This window comes from Pseudorasbora parva, chromosome 5 (genome assembly GCF_024679245.1).
Source record: "Pseudorasbora parva isolate DD20220531a chromosome 5, ASM2467924v1, whole genome shotgun sequence".
NCBI lineage: Eukaryota > Metazoa > Chordata > Actinopteri > Cypriniformes > Gobionidae > Pseudorasbora > Pseudorasbora parva.
In genome coordinates this window covers 10,173,933-10,193,400 of record NC_090176.1, presented here as the reverse complement: position 1 = coordinate 10,193,400, position 19,468 = coordinate 10,173,933, and the positions used below count along the sequence as shown (strand labels likewise).

At 38.1% G+C, this 19,468-nt stretch overlaps 1 protein-coding gene across 1 annotated transcript in view; it reads left to right on the top strand.

Moving 5' to 3' along the window:
* The window catches only part of kalrna (kalirin RhoGEF kinase a), a 322,593-nt gene that overhangs the window by 288,068 nt on the left and 15,057 nt on the right, over nt 1-19,468 (top strand). Inside the window, 11 exon segments of the mRNA XM_067443216.1 lie at nt 231-323; nt 417-467; nt 577-654; nt 2,320-2,505; nt 6,067-6,238; nt 6,340-6,560; nt 8,240-8,496; nt 12,390-12,525; nt 13,850-13,912; nt 16,406-16,433; nt 18,224-18,386. Of these exon segments, the coding sequence (XP_067299317.1) occupies nt 231-323; nt 417-467; nt 577-654; nt 2,320-2,505; nt 6,067-6,238; nt 6,340-6,560; nt 8,240-8,496; nt 12,390-12,525; nt 13,850-13,912; nt 16,406-16,433; nt 18,224-18,386 (1,448 nt within the window).

Below are 19,468 nucleotides of genomic sequence, written 5' to 3'. Positions count from 1 at the left end.
ACATAAACATGAGTGGGTGTTACTGGAGGAATTCAAATGGATATTGGTGTTAACCACAGGCCTTATTTCAAGCATTTACCAAGAACTCACTGACTTCTGAATGATGTAACCAGACATTTTTTTAACTTGTTTCCCAGGTTTTCAGACCAATTTCTGCAGCACTCTGTGAAATAAGAAATAAATAATGAATCATTACAAGTTTATATTCATGTGTCTGTTTTGGCTCACAGGGGATTCAGCAAGACATCAGCTCAAGACTGGGTATCAGCGATTTTCTCATTAAACCCATTCAGAGAATTACTAAATACCAACTTTTATTAAAGGTACAGTAGAAAATAAAATGTTGATGCTAAGATTAATACCAGTAATAAGTAATCAAGTTTTATTCATGTGTATAATTTATTTTATTCCTTAAGGACTTCTTGAAGTACAGCATGAAGGCAGGGTTGGATTGTAAGGATATAGAGGTAAAAATTAAGCTAATGTGCTCTTTTTTTCTTTTTTTTAAATGGAGCAGCTGAAGCAGTTTTGATTCATGCCCAAATGTCATTTTTTTGTTGGTTTCCTCTGTAACAGAAAGCAGTAGACCTGATGTCTCAGGTGCCCAAGCTGTGCAATGACATGATGAATCTGGGAAGACTACAGGGATATGAGGTATCCTGAAAACAGCGTCTCTTTACTTATTCTGAAGTTTCATCAAACAACAAAGTTCACAGAAAAGATATTGTACAAGCTTACAGTGATTGACCAGGGTTAAGGGGTGTTCCTCTGTTGTGAATTACTCACCCTCATGTTGTTCCAAACCAAAAAGGCTTCTGTTAATCTTTAAAACAATAATGAAGATATTTGAATGAAACATGAGAAAGTTGATTGTCACCGTTTGGCACATACATACAGCTCATTAAATTTGGTAAATGGAAGCTCAAAAATTCTTGCTCATAACATACAGGCATGTTCAAGTTTCCGCAAAGAAAACAAACCAATGAGGTTTTGTTCTTGTGTGTCGAGCAAGTGTAGCTGATGTTCCATTTATCATATTTGATGTGCTCTGTGCATTGATCAATGTGTTTAAATGCCTACATTTAGTCTATTAATCATATAAAGTGATCTTTTTAGAAGCAAAAACATCTCAGCTCATATGATTTCCTTTTACAGTCTATGAACTTTTAAGCGTTAATGTTTTGTTGGGAAGGGACAGAAATAATTAAGAAGGTTAAAGAAGGTTTCCTTAAAATATCTTCATTTGTGGTACCAAGATATACAAAAGTCTAATGAGTTTGGAATGACATGAGGGTGAGTAGATCAGGACAGGATTTTCACTTCTGGGTGAACTAGAGACCTGCACAGGACGGATTTTTCCATCTAAAAGTTATGTCACCTTGCCACAACCTACACATCCCAACATAAATGCTACCGATAAATAATGTTTTATTAAAGCATCTACATTCATAAACCACTGTTTATTTGAACAGAAAAGCAAGCATAGGCTACTGCGTGCATGATTTGTCATGACAGGAAGCACACAAAGATCGCTCCCTTTATAATCACTCAAAAGCTGTCACTCATCTCAGTTCTTCTCCGTCTCACAAAGTTCCATTGTCATCAATTCAGCTGTCTACACTGCACAATGAATCATTTATTTGCATCGTGTCTACACATTGTGAGCTATAATGAGAGGATTTGTAAACATGCAGAACTATTATGGGGAGAACTGATCCTAGATCAGCAGTTAGGGCAGCTTTTCCCTCTAAAAGTAATCAGAAGCAGCAGCCTAAAGCCCGGGACACACCAAACCAAAGTCAAAAAACAAAAGCGATGAAAGCTGATTGTGTTGTCACCTCTCTTGAACACAACAAAACTAAAGGCGACTGTCAACTATCACTGCGCTCTGAGCCGGTGTGTATGGAGATCAATAGTGTATTTTTATTCAAAAAGGGACCTGCCGATGAACAAACTAAACAAAGCAGCCCTTTGTATACAGTTTGAAGTCTTCACTTCTTTGCTTGCTTTTATTCTCGTGCACTCGACTCATTTGATAAACTGAACAGCCAATCAGAGTTCTCTCTCACCGCCGGCGGTGACGCCGATTCAACATGCTGAATTGGCAAGGACGAGAGCCACCGGTGCAAAGCTCAAAAACGGCCGACCGTCAGTTCGGTGTGTGCAGTGCAGGTCTCTAGGTTGAACTACCCCATTAACCCTTTTTTAAATGTATCATTTTAACAGTCCTCCATATTTTGTGGCCTCTATTTAATGTTCATTTGAATATATCCAAACAAACATATGTCAGACTGATGAGTGTGTGTGTGTGTGCTTCAGGGGAAGTTGACGAGTCAGGGGAAGCTCTTGCAGCAGGAGACGTTTTTTGTGACGGAGCAGGATTCTGGCGTTCTGTCCCGCAGTAAAGAGCGCAGGGTCTTCCTGTTTGAGCAGATCGTCATCTTCAGCGAGCTCTTACGCAAAGGCTCGTCCATACCAGGATACCAGTTTAAAAAGAGCATCAAGGTAACGGCACCACTGTTAGTCAGTGAGTTTGTTCACTGTTGTTTTAAGCCCAAAGTTTATTATGTGTATTTGAGGGTATGTACTATTTAGTTTTTTTCTGCAAGGTGGCAACAATGCCATGGGCTGTTGTTTCACAGTCAAAAGAGACCCTAGACGGCGATTTATGTTTCTGCCAGTGGGTGCTTTATGATGACGTCTAAAGATGACGAATGCACCTACGTCTTGCAAGTGGAAATATATTACCAAACAAATATAATTACATCTTTATTCAGCTATGTTTCCATGAGCAAATATAAATGAGCTAAGTAAGATGACGCACACACATATGCAACAAATGCATTTTAACATGCACATTCATTACTCAATCAATAATTAATTATACTTGGTGTTTGTTTTTCAAGAGTACTCGTTCTCTCTATGCGATGGTGCATTTGATGAACTCTTTACAGTTATTCAGTAAAGTTATCACATGGACTGCAAAAACATGACCAACCATTCCATGAGCTTTGTCACGAGTTGGATTGGATACAATTAATAGAGAATATTTCGTCCCCTTATCCTATGTTTAAGGCCGTAACATACTTCAAGAGAAATCGAAGACAAAGTGGTGTGAAATAATTTCAAACTAAATTCAAATTAAGTTTGTTTGGAGCCTGCCAAAAGCTGGTAAACACCCTTGAACTTGTCTGTTATGTAAAAGGTATGTTGCTCTGGGACTCTGCCTTCTTTGACATGGAAATCTTCTTTGGATCATTGCTTTTGTTCAGTTCAAACACACCTTAGGCCCTGTTTACATCTGGTATTAAGATGCCTTTTGGTCAATCGGATCACGAGTGAATGAGAAGGACACATATCTGCTTACACCAGGCGTTTTAATCAGTCTCTTTTGTCCACTTTTAACCACTTCTGTCCTGATGTCTGCTAGGGCAGGGTCTTTGGGTGGGTAAATGAATGGGTTTTTTCAGATCTTTCAATCTAATGGACAAAATAAACTGAGAAAGGTATAGCTGCACCCTGGAAATCTTCAAATGGAGGCAGGAGCTTCAAAACAGGGTGTGGCTTCCTCCCACTGACAGACAAGACATGACACGCATCCCAATCTCAAACCAGTTCAATGGCAAACTCCGCCCCACAACCGCTTCTGAAGATTCCATTGGTCAGGTCAATCACAGTGCTGATTTCTACACAATACTACAATGTGTAACACTGACACATTTTTCATGTTTAGTACTTATAATGCTGCTTTCTTTAAAGCAATCAATTGCACAATATAAATACATTTGACATGACGTGACTCGACTGGAGCGACATCTGATGTAAACATATCCACATTGCTGTGATCTGATAAGGGATGGGCATGATTAAATGACGATCGATAGTTGATCGTTAAGAATTTCGTCGATCACGTTAATTTGTTCTCGATTAATCAAATTTTAAAAAAATGTAATGCAAGTTGTAGTGGTGTAGAGTCTTGAAGCAATTCAATGAATTTCACTGTGTGGCAGCAATTCAACATTTTACCATCAGGGTGCAATATTTGACACGCTACCGCTTAAAAAAAGTGCATCCGTGCCGGGTTAATGTCGGCTGCGGTGCATCTTGCTGGAAAAGTTAACGCGGAGGTAACCTGTGCATCCCGGCAATGTCAGTCCCCTCAGAGCGGGTGTTTTCGTGGTGTGTTCGTTTTTATTTCTGTAGAGCTTGCACCGACGCGCATGCTCGAGCCGTTCCGAGAACGCGTGTATGCTCAAGAACCGATGCCTATTTTTTACGCAACACGCGTGTTGAAAGCTTTTCCAGGCAAAATAGAATATGTTTATATAATATTTTGACACAAACACATTAAAAAATGACATTTTGATGTTTGAAAGTCTCTAGGTTAACATAAATGCATATATAGGCGTAATTATAATAAACAAAAACATAATTATCGATTTTGAAATATTGCACCAGTTACAGAACTAAATATTCGGTAGCATATTTTGCCGTTAATGTCTTTGCTGGATCAGTAGTCTATATATTTATGTTTAAAATGAAGTATAGGCCTTTCCTGTACATCAATAGCAGCAGCAGCAACACCGCGTCAGACACAGTCAGAAACGCTTCTGGTGTGCAAAGACATTAAAACGCCACGCAGAAACGCATGCACGCGAACATGTTCGGTTTGGCTAACTGAACCTAGTTTACTGTCTGCCAGAAGTTCATCTTGTAATAAAAGTCTCATGGAGAAAAAACACGCTGCATTTTTGTACTCATTGCATTTTTGAATTCTAAAAGTTAAATAATTAATTTTATTATAAAAAATATTAATGATTAACCGATAGTCGATCGTTAATTCTCCCGAGGATCGACTAAGAAAATTGTATTAAATGCCCATCCCTAGATCTGATGCTTTCTTAACGGGTGTTTTCTCACCACTGTTGGTTTTGTTGTGTTTTTATTTTGTTATTGAGAGGACCGCATGCAGCACATGTTTACATATTCACCTAACTCCGCTCCCAGTAGAGTCAGGATGTTCGCTGACAGTATAGCGCTGCAAACGGATTTCTTACTTCTATTTAACTTTATTCAAAGAACAAAAAAGTACATTGTCCTGAGTTTATTGAGGCCCTAAGAGATACATGCAACTGTAGTCCCTACCGTATCCTTCCCTCGGGCCATTTTGAAAAATGTAGTTTTCATCTGAGTGGTCCAAGACCTTGGGACATTTGTTGCTCTTGAACCATGAATACACAATAAAATTGACTGGATTTGAGTTTATGTGGTTGTAATAAAAAAGTAACAAATCCTTCCCTCATGGGTTAATTTGACCCCCTTAGGAAAATTGCTCAATATTATAACTAAAAATGATAAAACTTTACCAAAACAATTAGAACTGACTTTAGGACCCAGTGGAGCAGCTCATTTGCTCCATATAGAGCTATAAGGCCATCTAATGGCTAAATGAAATGAAATATCATGTCAGAGACTCCCAAATTGACCCAGTGTGGGATATTTTGGCTGATTTTAGCTGGTTATGCATGTATTAAAGAGGTACATTGAACAATTGTGAAGAATGTGCTTAAATTATATTGTTTATTGATAGAATCTTGAAATTTATAAAATAAAAAATATTTTAAAATATTTATTTTAATATTTAATATTTATTTAAATATTTTAAAAATATTTAAAACAACATGTCTCCAAAAAAATGCATTAAAAATAGAAAAATGTTAACAAAATTAAATGATTTCCCCTTTCTGGGGAAAAGGTATAATTTTAGGGCTTCAGGTTAAACAATTACTAAGACTTTTTATAGGTCATAAATAATAGCACAGACACTGAACAAGAATAAAACTTTGTAGTGTGTATGTGCCGAGCGCTTGTGTTCACACGTTATATCAAATAGAGTATACTTTGGAAGACAGTGCGTTTGGCTGTATGCATATACAGGATCGTTTGCATCAAAAACTTTAATTATACTTTGAGCTTTACTGTTTGGGAGTTCGGAAAATCACAATGCTGGTTACTTGGCAGCTGAAGTCAGGTATGATACTGACGTATGTTTGTGTGTGTGTGCAGGTGAATCTCCTCGGCCTGGAAGAGCATGTTGAAAATGATCCGTGTAAGTTTGTGCTGTCGTGTCGTGGCTCATTCGAACGTTTTACCCTGCAAGCGGCCAACACAGACATTAAACAGGTCTGGGTTCAGCATATCACCGATCTACTAGACTTACAGAGCAACTTCTTGTCAGGTAAGAAGATGTCACTTCCATGTGAATCGTAAATGTGTTGTTAAACTCTTCTCATGCTGAGCTATTGAAACCATTGGTGCACCTATCTACTGTGTCTACAGCTCTTCAGTCACCCATCGAGTACCAGAAGGAGCGCAGCGGCTCTCAGTCTCTGACCCGAAACTCATCCACCAGTGGGCGAATGGGTCAGTCCATCAGCAGACCCAGCTCCACTGTGTCACTCGGAGCAGAGAAACCATCTCTGTCTGGACGGAGCTCCACCCCGATGAAGCTATCTACCTCCAACGGTGGTCCGTGCCACGACTCAGACAGATACCAAAGGGTGAGGACACAGCATCTGTGCTAACATTAAACATCTGGATGCTAGACCCGCTCTGAGCGGGATTTGAACCGACGTCTCTGGCATGAGGGACAGACACGCTAACAAGGCTAACAGTCGCTAGCTTTCTGTTGGTAAACCTTGCAAATTTGCATGATTCTCTTGAACTTAATGCACAATCTGCATGTGGAAATGGTTTGTATTCAACCTCACATGAAATCGCAGGTCGTGTGGATTCCTTATGATGACTTTATTTCACTCACAAATTATTCTGCAAAACAACAGTAATTGTGACCACACTTTGATGGTGCGTTCACACCAGTCGCAAATTATGTGAATAAATCACGTTATTTGCGTGTATTTGGACGGTTGAACATTGTGAGTTTTCTCACTTCATTCATGTGTGACATTCGCTTCATTCACATGTGAAATTCGCTTTATTCGCGTGTGACATTCACTACACACCAGACGTGAATTCGCGTCATAGGAAGGGCTTCTGCCCGGCGGCTCGTATCGTTGCAAAATGGATGACGTGGATTGTTTTAAAATATGGTGAATAAGCTCAATTTGCAGGATTTAACTAGCTTGTAGTCTCAATATTGTGAATTCAGAGTGATTGGGACAGTTTTTCCAAGTCAAAAAGTGTCCCAATCACCCTGAAATCATTCTATGTATATTTTGACGCGTTCTAGCGATCAATTCGCATCCTTCGTGCCGTGTCATTCGCGCTACAGAATGTCTATTCGCGTCTTTGCATTGATTTAACATGTAAATCACTCGCACTTATCGCTTCATTCACGTCTGGTGTGAACGCACCATAAGGGTGTGTTCACATTTGGCATGTTTGGTTGGAATAAAATAAACCCCGGTGTGATTGCTCTGTTAGCGGTTCTTAGTGTGAACCCTGCCATCTGAACCCTTGCACCAAACAAGCAGACCAAGAGCGCTGTAAAGATGTGTCTCGCTCCACTTCTAAACCAACTCTGGTGTGGTTTAACTGAAATATGAACGCGAAACGGACCTAAGACATGTAAACGAACCAAAAACAGGACATGATGTCACAAGATGAGACCCTAAAAAGGACAGAATGCTCAAGCCTTCCTGTTTTTCTCGTCATAGTTGCGATGTTGTTGCCCATCTCAGTTCAGCACAGGCCTGACGCCACGTCTCTACGCAGCTGATCTTGTTTTGTGTGTGTGTGATTCCTGACACTATTTTGACTATTTTGAAAAGTATATTGAAAGTTCTGTCTCAAAATATACGCCATAAAAGCCGACCATTTAGGTTGTGAACGTATCCCTATGCCTTTAGGTTCGGTGTTAAAATGCCGATGTGAACGCTAAGCGGGCAAGGACTAAGTCCGGACTAAACAAACCAAACTACAAGTGTGAACACAACCTAAATGGCAAAATCACCTCACGTCCTCATGTTACGACCTTGCCTACTGATAAAATAAACTTTTGAAATAGTCATGAAATTAGATTGCGAAAATGGCCTGCAAATACCGTTTCATGTTGACCTTAAGCAGTAATATAAATCACAATTCAAGGTTTAAGTGCAATTGTTGGACAGAGGATCAAGGATATTAAGTTAAAACTGAGTATTCATAGTCACATAAAGTGTTTTAACCATATATATCTTTTTGTGTGTGTGTTTGTATCGTCTCTCTGTCTTTCCTACAGCCGTTTGACGGTGTGGGCTGTAACGGATCGTCGTCCTCTTTGATGGTGACTCAGGATTACAACGCACTGAAAGAGAACGAGATCTGTGTCACACAGGGAGAGACGGTGCAGATACTGGCCACTAACCAGCAGAACATGTACCTGGTGTACCGGCCCGCTAACAGCCAATCACCAGCTGCGGAGGGCTGGGTGCCGGGACACATCTTGGGTCCGCTCGCCAAACCCCTCATAGACACTACTGCAGACTCGAACATCAAGTAAGTGTCAGTCAATACTAACTGGAGCTATGATTGGAGTTTTTTTTTAACTGCACGCCCGTTTTCGAACACCCCCACCCCATTCTGTTGGAACTAACCCGGATGTTTTGGACCATTTTGCACGGGAAGATTTGATTTTCTTCTTGAGCTTTTTTTCTGGGCTTAAAGTTTAAAACAAACACAGATAAATGTTGAAAGGACTTTAGCGAAGCCACGTCGTTGTTGATTTGTAGACTGAGGATTTGTGAAGAATCTTACATCAGTGTGGAAATGGACATGTCTGGACACTTATTTCAGTTGCTAACACCATTTTTGTTGTTTCTTTGTTTTCTGTTGATATTTTTCTTTTGTTTGTGTGTGTGTGAAAAAAAAAAAAAGTCCTTGTGAAGGATTTGGCCTGTTTCTCCTGACGGAGAACATATACTGTTGTCTATGGCAATTTTTTTTTATAGATTGTGTATTTGTTTTTATTGTATTTTTGTATAGACGTTTCTTTTGTTTTCTTCTACAGGATCACATGTTGGCCATTTACTGTAAATACTGTTGGTTTGTTTACTGTTTGTAGCACATTCCTGTAAAAAGCCTTTTGCACTATTTAAGTGAACCTTTATTAATGAAGTCAGGTTTGTGCAATAGAACTACAGTTGCAATGTTGTAGTGTAACTAATGATTTGAAATGTATTATATTAAATATGTAAAATAAAATTTTGACATGCGCATGACTTAACACGGCTTAGTCAAATAGACTGCTTTCATTTTGTTTTAACACAAGATGATAATGCCAAGTGAATGCTAACAGTACATTCGATCCTTCATTGTGTTTGCAGTGTAGAAGTGGTGCATATTACTTTCATGTCTTTCATTTGTTTTATTTCGTATTGTAGTGTGTAGAACACTTATTTTGCGTTTGTACTAACCTCTGTGGTCCTTGACAGTAAAGGTTTGTGTGAAGCGGTCAATGGTATGAATGATTGCCGTTCTCACACAAACCATATGTCCACCGCGGTGTAAGGATGTAGATTTATGTGCACTGCCGTCCCCCTTTTTTATGTTCTTTTTATATTTTTGAAAGAAGTCTCACCAAGGCTGCATTTATTTGATCAGAAACAGTACAAAACACTAATATTGTAAAATATTATGACAATTTAAATGAACTGTTTCTATTTGAATATATTGTAAATTGTAATTTATTCCTGTGATCGAAGCTGAATTTTCAGCATCATTACTCCAGTCTTAAGTGTCACGTGAACATTGCTCAAGAAATATTTGTATTATTATCAACACTGAAAACCGTTGCGCTCTTAATGATTTTGAGGAAACTGTAAGACATTTTTCTCAGGATTCTTTAATCTTAAAAAAATCTTTTTTATAACATTATAAATGTCTTTACTCTCAGTTTTGATCAATTTAACGGATCCTTGCTGAATAAAAGTATATATACGGTATATACGTGTTTATAATTGTATCTAAATTTACAGTCAAACCAAAAATTATTCAGACACCAGATATATTTTACTAGTGTGTGCAGGACACTATAGTTCATTAATGTAAGGAATGAGAGCAAAATAAAGTAAACTGTGACATATTACACCCAAAAATTCTTCATACAGTGACTACCAATAAAATTTGGGACCAATTTGACCGAAACTTTGACCTGAGCATGTTTTGCTGAAGTGTTTTTTTTTTTTCTTTAATTGCTAAGGTGACCTTTGACACCACAGACTGAACAAAAGGAAGCATTGCTTGGTCATTGGTTGACCTAAATTGATATTATCTAATAATTAAACAGCTGACAGCGAATTGGTTGATTGTAATCCATTAGATCCCTCTCTATCAAAGTTATCTTTAACATTATCAAGATGAATTTGTTCTGACAGTTTAAAGGTCCCGTTCTTCGCGTGTTTTCGAAGCTTTGATTATGTTTACAGTGTGCAATAAAACAGTTTAATGTTAATGTTTAATGTTTTTTAATGCAATAAAAGAGGTGACTTATCTGTGCATCGCTGTTTCCTCTGTCCTAAAAACGGCCTGATGATTTCCTTTTTTTATGAAGTCCCTCCTTCAGAAACACGTAACGAGCTCTGATTGGGCCAGCGCTTCCCGTGTTGTGATTGGACAGCAGCTTAGCGCACTTTGCCATAAGCAACAAGACCACGCCCCCTATTATTATTACCATAACGGGGCGATGCAAGCGCTGAATGCGCGCTCTTCTCCACGTGGGAGAGCAACGAGACCACGCCCCCTATTTTGCGTGTTCTTGTGGGCGGAGGGTTAGTCAACAAACGGTTTTAGTTGCGTCATTACAGCAGGAAGTGCAGGGCTGTAGTACAAACCGGCCGTTCGCTGTAGGCTTTGAAAGGGAACTTCTGTTAAATAAAATATCTCGCTTGGCATTGAACTTTGAGCTTTATAATCGTACAGGTATTATTTATGCTCTAACAGCAACATTTCACACTAACTAAAGTTTGGAAGATTGAATCGCGAAGAACGGGACCTTTAACATTTCTCACATGATCAGCTATAGTTTTGAAAATGTTAATAAAATATGACAAGAATTCAGAGTTAAAGGTCCCGTTCTTCGCGATTCCATCTTTCAAACTTTAGTTAGTGTGTAATGTTGCTGTTAGAGCATTCAGCCCTCGCATCTCCCCGTTATGGTAAGAGGCGGGACCTTTCCGTGCAAAGTGCGCTAAGCTGCTGTCCAATCACAACACGGGAAGCGCTGGCCCAATCAGAGCTCATTACGTATTTCTAAAGGAGGGACTTCATAGAACAAGGAAATCATCTGGCCGTTTTTAGGACAGAGGACACAGCGCTGTTCAGATAAGTCAATTGTGTGAAAAATACTGTGTTTTTTTACACTCGAAACATGAACTCATGTTATATTGCACACTGTAAACATAATCAAAGCTTCAAAAACACGTGAAGAATGGGACCTTTAAAGGTGTCTTAAGACATTTTGCTTTGACTGTATATATAAATGTGTAGTTCAAAATTTTGGGGTCAGATATGTGCGTGTGCGTGTTACCGACCTCTAACTTTTGAAATATGTATTTATATGTAATGCATCTGATAAATTCTTAACATTTTCTCTGAGCACTGAATATAATGAAACAAAGAGTTAAGTGGACAACATTATACTGTGTAATACTGAAATACAGTGGATAAGAATATTTGGCCACACTTAAGAATACACACTAACTCAAGCACACTTAAAAGGTTAGTTCACCCAATATTGAAAATTTGCCAATGATAATTCGATGATAAAGTCATCCTAGATGTATATGACATTCTTCACACAATCAGAGTTATATTAAAAATGTCCTGGCTCTTCCAAGCTTTATAATGGCAGTGAACGTTCAGAAGGCCTTTATTAACCCCCGAGCCGTGTGGAGCAGTTATATGATGGGTAGATGCAACTTTATGATGGATAGATGCGCTTTTATGGACTTCAAAACAGAAAAATTTCCATTCACTGCCAGTATAAAGCTTGGAAGAGACAGGATATTTATTAATATACCTTATTGTATTCGTCTGAAAGAAGAAAGTCATATACACTTAGCTTCAGGTTGAGTAAATCATGGGGTCTTTTTCTCTTTTCTATTTTTTTAATTGATTGATATAAAGTCTATTTATCTTGATATAAAGTCTCGACCATCCCTTTAAGAACATCTGAATGCTGTATATTTCGTCTATAAATGGAACTGGATGATGATAAAAATAGGTTTACAACACTGAGTATCTTGCTGTTTGCTGTTTCTTTTTTTGGACTTCCCTATTTCCCTCCTGAAATAATTTCCCCCTCCAGCACTTTGATTTGCTTTTCCCTGCTGTTAGATTAGCATTTCCACCAGCGTGTGTGGGTTTGACAACTTGATGTTTTGACACAACAGGAAATCTCTCTCGTGGAACACGCTTCGCGCTCGCAAGCGTGCAGAGAAGGACTGTGCTCCCCTCAAAAGTGACACAAAAGTTGAGAATGGACTGCGTAAGCCAAAGGAAATTCTCAGCAGCAAGGTCACTGAGAAAGTGAGTAGGAGGATGAGGTGTGTGTGTGCGTGCGTGCGTGCGTGCGTGCGTGTGTGTTCATGTTTTTCTAACTTGTTGGGGACTCTAACCTGAATGCACACAGACTCGTGGGGACTTTAAAAAAAAAGTGAGGTCATCATGAGGAAACAAGCTTATAAAGCATAAAAATACGTTTGTTTTTTGTTTGTTTTTGGAAAAATGTAAAACCGCAGAAAGGTTTGTGTGATGGGAAGGTTTAGGGGTAGGATTAGTGTAAGGAGAGAGAATATACATTACGCCTATGGAGAGTCCCCACAAAGATAGTAAACCAGACGTGTGTGTGTGCGCGCGTGCGCCTGCGCGTGCACGTGTGCGTGCGTGTGCGTGTGGTCATCCTCACCTGTGTGGAAATAAACACTGAACACGTCACTCACCCCACTGGAGTTTGTCCAATGACAGCATGACACTGACCGAAACACACATTGTTTCAAATATTAGCTTTTTTTTTATTTATTTCTTTATAAGCCATTGTATATTTTAATTAGAAAAGTTAAATGATTACAACATCTGCTAACAACTGCATGACTATATATATATATATATATATATATATATATATATATATATATATATATATATATATATATATATATATATATATATATATATATATATATATATATATATATATATATATATATACTGTAAAACAATACAGGCGGAGGACTTTTTAGTATTTTTTAAGAATCCAGTACTTCTCAATAAATTAATACACATTTGTATGGAATCTTGTTTTCGCCACAGGATAAAAAATAAAAAAGGTAATTCTGTCCGAATTGCATGATATTAAATCTAAATAGTGAGTTTTTAAAATAAATTTTGAGTTATAAAGTCGCAATTCTGAGAAAATTGAGTCTTGTCGTTTTCCCCCTCAGATTTAGACTTTATAACTCACAATTTATGAGTTTATATCTCCCAATTCTGACTTTTTAAAACGCAATTGCAAGTTTTTGTGAGAGAAAAAAGTTGCAATTATTTTTTTAAGTGTTTTATTACGTGGTGGGAAAAATGCTTCCAGAAATTTGATTTATAAACATTTTTATTTTTATTATTTTCAATGTTTTTATTTGGTAAAATACTACAGGATAAAAAAAAATCTTGTTTTTTTTTGTTTTGTTTTTTTCCTACTTTTTTTATGAATGATATTAATCGTTAATTCCCAAACATGAGGATGGTTGTGTTCCTGGGATTTTGGCCTGGGATTCTGTCAGACTGTAAACTCCGCCCCTCTGTATTCCTGTGCTTGTGAGTGTGTAACATTTTTCTCTCTCACCCCGAACCGCAGGAGTCCCGCAGCTCAGACGAGTCCGACTGTGAGGATGAACTAGACCCCAAAACTAGTATGGAGGTAGAGATACAGATCTCAATGCATGCTGCCCAGTAGATTTAATATTTTTGATTTGTTTATTGGTAGTAGTATTTTTAATAAACTGAACTGTATAGTAAAGAAATATGTGAACCCCTTTTACATTTTATTTGGCCTAAGTTGTTGTTGGTAAGTTATTTAAACTAATTGTATAATTATTTGAACTAATTGTGTGGAGTGATTGAAATAAAGGGACGTTCACACCATGGATGATGATAACGATAACTGTATCTATAACGTTTTAATAATCGTTCTAATTCTTTGAAAAAGTCCATACCACAACTCCACTAAGAAACTTATGAACGATAAAAAAACATTGACAGCCAATCCAAATTCACCCGACTTTAAAAAGCATGATCTTGTCTGACATTGAACGTTATTTTCAGTTGATGTGGATGCTAATATAGTTATCGTTATAGTTCTCTTTCTCAGTGTGAACGGGCCTCAACCTTAGTGAAAAGCTTTCGCAGTGTTCAGGAAGAAATACTATCTTATACTGTCGGTGAGCGCATGTTTAATTCCTCAAAGTTCTGGAGCCATTGTGTTCAGTCAGTGGCCAAGCTGCAAAAATCTGACAGATATCATATATTTTTCTTCTTTGCCTCAAATCAGGTTTGTCTTTTTTTATGATTGTTGTAGAGCAGAAAGAGGTGATACCTTTGTGTTTGATATCATGCCTTAATACTTCACCCCAGAAATCCAAAGTCAGTTGGAGTGCATTGGGTTTTGGAAATTGTGCTCTTGTTGAATACTGTACTTTTAATTGTGGCCAATGTGTTTGGTCTTGATTCAGGATTTCACATTCTACACGATATAGCACACTGCAGAAACTGCATCAATAATATGCCATTTCAAACATACACAGTGGCTGAATACGAAATAGAATTCATACTTCTTTTAAAGGGTTTGTTCACTGAAAAATGAATATGACTCCATGATTTACTCACCCTCAAGTCATTCTAGGTGTAAATGACTTTCTTCTTTCAGACGAGTACAATCAGTTGAATCAAAAATGTTTTGCCTCTTCCAAGCTTTATAATGGAACTGAATGGCAGCCCAAAATCTGAAGCCCAAAAAAGTGCATCCATCCATCATAAACGTACTCCACACGGCTCTGTGGGTGAATGAAGGCCTTCTGAATAGAATCGATGGGTTTGTGTAAAAAACATATTTACTCTTTATGAAGTCAAATATCTAGCTTCCATCAGACTGTCTTCTGTATTTATCTTGCACTGAAAGTGTAATGCCTCTCGCAGTTGAGACACTTACGTCTTCATCGCACCAGTTCTGCTTTTTCCACAAGTTAAATACGGAAGGTGGTCCTCCAGGAGCTACATTTTTTTACGTGCTAAATATAGATATTTTTCAACATATCGATTCACTTCAGAAGGTCTTTATTAACCCCTCGAAGCCGCGCAGAGTATATTTATAATGGATGGATGCACTTTTTTGGGCTGCCATTCACTGCCACTATAAAGCTTGGATTAGCCAGGACTTTATTAATATAACTCTGATTGTATTCGTCTGAAAGAGGAATGTCATATACACCTAGGATGATTTGAGGGTGAGTAAATCATGGACTAATTTTCATTTTGGGGTGAACTATCCCTTTAATATTCCTCCCATATCTTTATAGTGTTGGGGATAATCAATGCATTACAAGTAATACATAATCAGATTACTTTTTCCAAGTAACTAGTAAAGTAACCCATTACGTTTAAATTTACAAAAAAAACCTGTGTAATTTTTTCTAATAAGTAACACTAGTTTGTTTTCTCATGTGTCGACTGACAGCTCTCAGTCCCTGTGTTGAGTAAAACTGAAGTAAGGTTAATAACTGTGTGTGATCATAATGGCTATCGTAGTTATAGACTAAATGTGAACAGACAAGTATTCGATATTCCTCAAAATTGATAAAAACAGTGAAAAACATACTCAGAATATTACACAAACCTGGAATAATTAAATTACACACATATACTTTGTGTATTTTATCTCACTTTATTAACCAATGCATTTGCTGCTGACCTTTGATTGTCCAATTCCACCATAGGGATAAGCTAAATTGACTTTATTTAAACATCACATTTGTTTTCTTGTACTTTTTCTTGTAAAAGGGCCTTTGCATTTGTCAAAAATATAACCTTTGTTTGTTTTTTGTTATTATAAAACAAACAAGTAAGACCGGCCCAGGTGAGAAAAAGTAATGTAATGCATACATTTCCATGATATTGAACACATTACCTATGAAATGAACTTTCCCCAACACTGTTTATATGGCAGGCATAGTATGAGTTGCAGACAGTGTCAATGATCTCATGCGCTGGCTCTGCCCTCTGCTGGCTTGTGCTGAAGTGACACAACATAAAGCTTTCCTTCTTTTGTGTGTGTGTGTGGAAATAATTCATTTTACATGACCCTCTGAAATGCTGTACATTTGTATGCATCTGTAACTCTCATCTGTCTGTTTTGCAGTTGTTGAACCCTAATTTCATCCAAGAGGGTGAGTTTATGAACGTACAGATGCTGTGATGTTCAGTTTGTCTGTATTTTTCACTAGTAGGGTAAGATGGGGAAAGATCCCCACATCAGAAACAAGTCTAATTTAATTTTAAATTGTAACATACTGGCAAATGAATTTATACATATTTAATAGCCCATATTTTAATTCAAGTTATTACACGGCTCTGTGAAATACTTGATTCTGATTGGTCAATCTCGCATTCCAGCGGTATGTTATTTCCAGATAACACCCGCTCATCCGGGTACTACGAGTTATCTTGACCGGCACTACTTCTATGCTTAACGCTGGCACCATCATGTGGCTGTTAAATAATTAAACAGCCATGGGTTACAATGGAAGACTTCAAGGCGGTTTCCTTTATAACGTTTTTAATATGGATATTTTTCTTACACAAACGCATCGATTTGAATCAGAAAGCTCTATTAACCCATCGGAGCCGTGTGGAGCACGTTATTTGACGGACAGCTGCATTTTCTATGGACTTCAAAAACAGCTAACGTTACAACTACTGCTGGGATTAACGTTAGCCTGGACTTTTTAAATATAACTCTGATTGTATTTGTCTGAAAGATGAATGTCATATACACCTATGATAACTTGAGGGTGAGTAAATCATAGGCTTGGTTTCATTTTTGGGTGAACTAACCCTTTCAGCATTCATTTTCAACATTTATCAGCAATAGATAAAGGCTTAAAGCAGTTTGGAACTGTTTTTCTTCGCGGAAGCTTTGCGTAAGAGCTAATACAATATTTAATCTCAAGACAATATTTTGTGTCTAATTTATTTGAGACTAGTAGCTGTGTAATAAGCGGGATAATGTACACCCAGCCGGTTGTTATCGCAGAATAAACCCCTTCAGAGTGATGCTCCGCTTCGCGTCGGGGTCCTGATCACTCTGTCGGGGTTTATTCTGCGATAACCGGCTGGGTGTACATTATCCCTTACATGTGTCATAAAAGCAACACTGTGAATTCAACTAGAATATTTTCATTCATTTAGCTCATAAGTTTTATGAATCGCGAAAATGTCTGATATCAAACTCATTAAAAAAATAATAAACGATAACCCCATGAATTACAATTAAATGTAAGTATTAAGTAAGTAAGTATTAAATGTAAAAAAAACTTACAACACTATTAATAACATGCCACTCGGGCCTTCTGTGGGTTGGACATCCTTCCTCAAGGGTCAAATCTGATCTTTCCACTTCAATTTTCGCTTCACAAATTTAAAAACAAATGATTCTACAAATTCCTTATTAACAAACTAAAAACTCACAATTAGCTATTTTCCAGAAACACAAAATAAGACCAATTAGCCTCAAACTGTTTCGACTGTCTAAATCCTACAAATCCTACAACATTAAGTAGAGCACCATCATTCATTAAAGGAAGTGTTTGAAAGATTGTGGCCAAAACTGGTACTGCAATCACTTTTTAAATGACTGTAGAGCAAATTCTAAACTTTAACAGAGTACCGCCTTCAAGTATTTATCACACTTGTCAATGGAGAGTGGCCAGACTCTGTGTCCAAATGAAATGTCAGAAAGTCTGGTAGGACAAGGCTGGTCATCTTACCCCATCTTACCCTATAAATTGTTGAGTTGTCATACTTAGCCTGTAGTTTGTTTTAGGTTTGAATAAGCCATGTGAAATTCTATTATTATACCAAGTGTTTAAAGTGAATGTATGGTGTGTAATGCAGTTGTGTGTTTTAATAAATAAATAGTGTAGTGTGATTTGAACCATGTCTTGCGTCTGTAATGCAGTGGCTCCAGAGTTCCTGACCCCTCTAGCGGATGTGTCCTGTGCTCTGGGGGAGACGGTGGTTCTGTGTTGTAAAGTGTGCGCTCGACCAAAGCCCACAATCACCCTGAAAGGACCTGATCAAAGTCTGCTGGTCAACAATAACCGATTCACTATCAATATCAGGTACAAATCCACAATCCGTCACAGACTGTGAGCACATGAGTTAAACTAGAACTCTTGGGAAGTGAAGTGACGTGAAGGGCAAGTATGTAAACCCAAAGTTTTCCGCTACATTTAAGCCATCCAAGTTAGTGCAAACACATTAGAAGCAGTGAGTAGTGAACACACACACACACCTGGAGCACTTTTTCTGTGGCACCCGGGGAGCGACTGGGGGTTAGGTGCCTTGCTCAAGAACACCTCAATTATTTCCTGCCGATGCTGAGTATCGAACCCCCAACCTTCGGGTTACAAGTCTGACTCTAATCCACAAAAAATCACGTCCACATGAAAACGCAAAACACGCTATGAAGTGCTGTCAGGAGCATATAACAGCGGTATATAACCCTAACTGTAAAGCCATGTTGGCCAATCAGAAGCCTGGAAAAAAAGGTTATTGCCAGTTCCGGTTCTGATGCCAAAATCTCCAGTTTCCCCATCCACACGTCAACACTGCAAACGGAGTTTCTAAAAATGTTCACCTGGCAGGATTTTTTAAAAACAGTTTGGTTTCAGTGTCTGGATGCTACGTTTGCGTGTGGACGAACGGCCAAACTGCATTTTTTAAAGGAGTACTTCAGCGCTGGGAAGATTAATCTGTATTTAAACTGGGTCATTAATGTAGTAGAAATGTGAAATGATTTTTTTATTGAGTGCTTTCTAGACTGAGAAAAGACAGAAAATGTATTTTTGTCTCATGGGGATGAAAGACAACAATTCCCAGAATGCTTCGCTGCCCTGTGAGGCCATTCCCAAAGCCACCGCTACTAGATTACTGAATCACTGATCACTTTCCCACCACAACCGCGTTCATTTTCATAAAATCAGTTTAGTTAGAGAATAGACACTACAATTAAAAACAGAACGTGTCTGTTCAATATGTGATTTAGCCGCTGAGGGAGTCTCACAGCCCAAAACGCTGCAGGAGTCAGATTGACAGTCATGGATGAGCTCGTGATGAGAGCTGAGGTAAACGTGCCCGCGGCATAGATTCACAGCGCATGTCTGGCGTGTTTTCAGTTCATGCCTTTGAAAGCTTAAAGGGG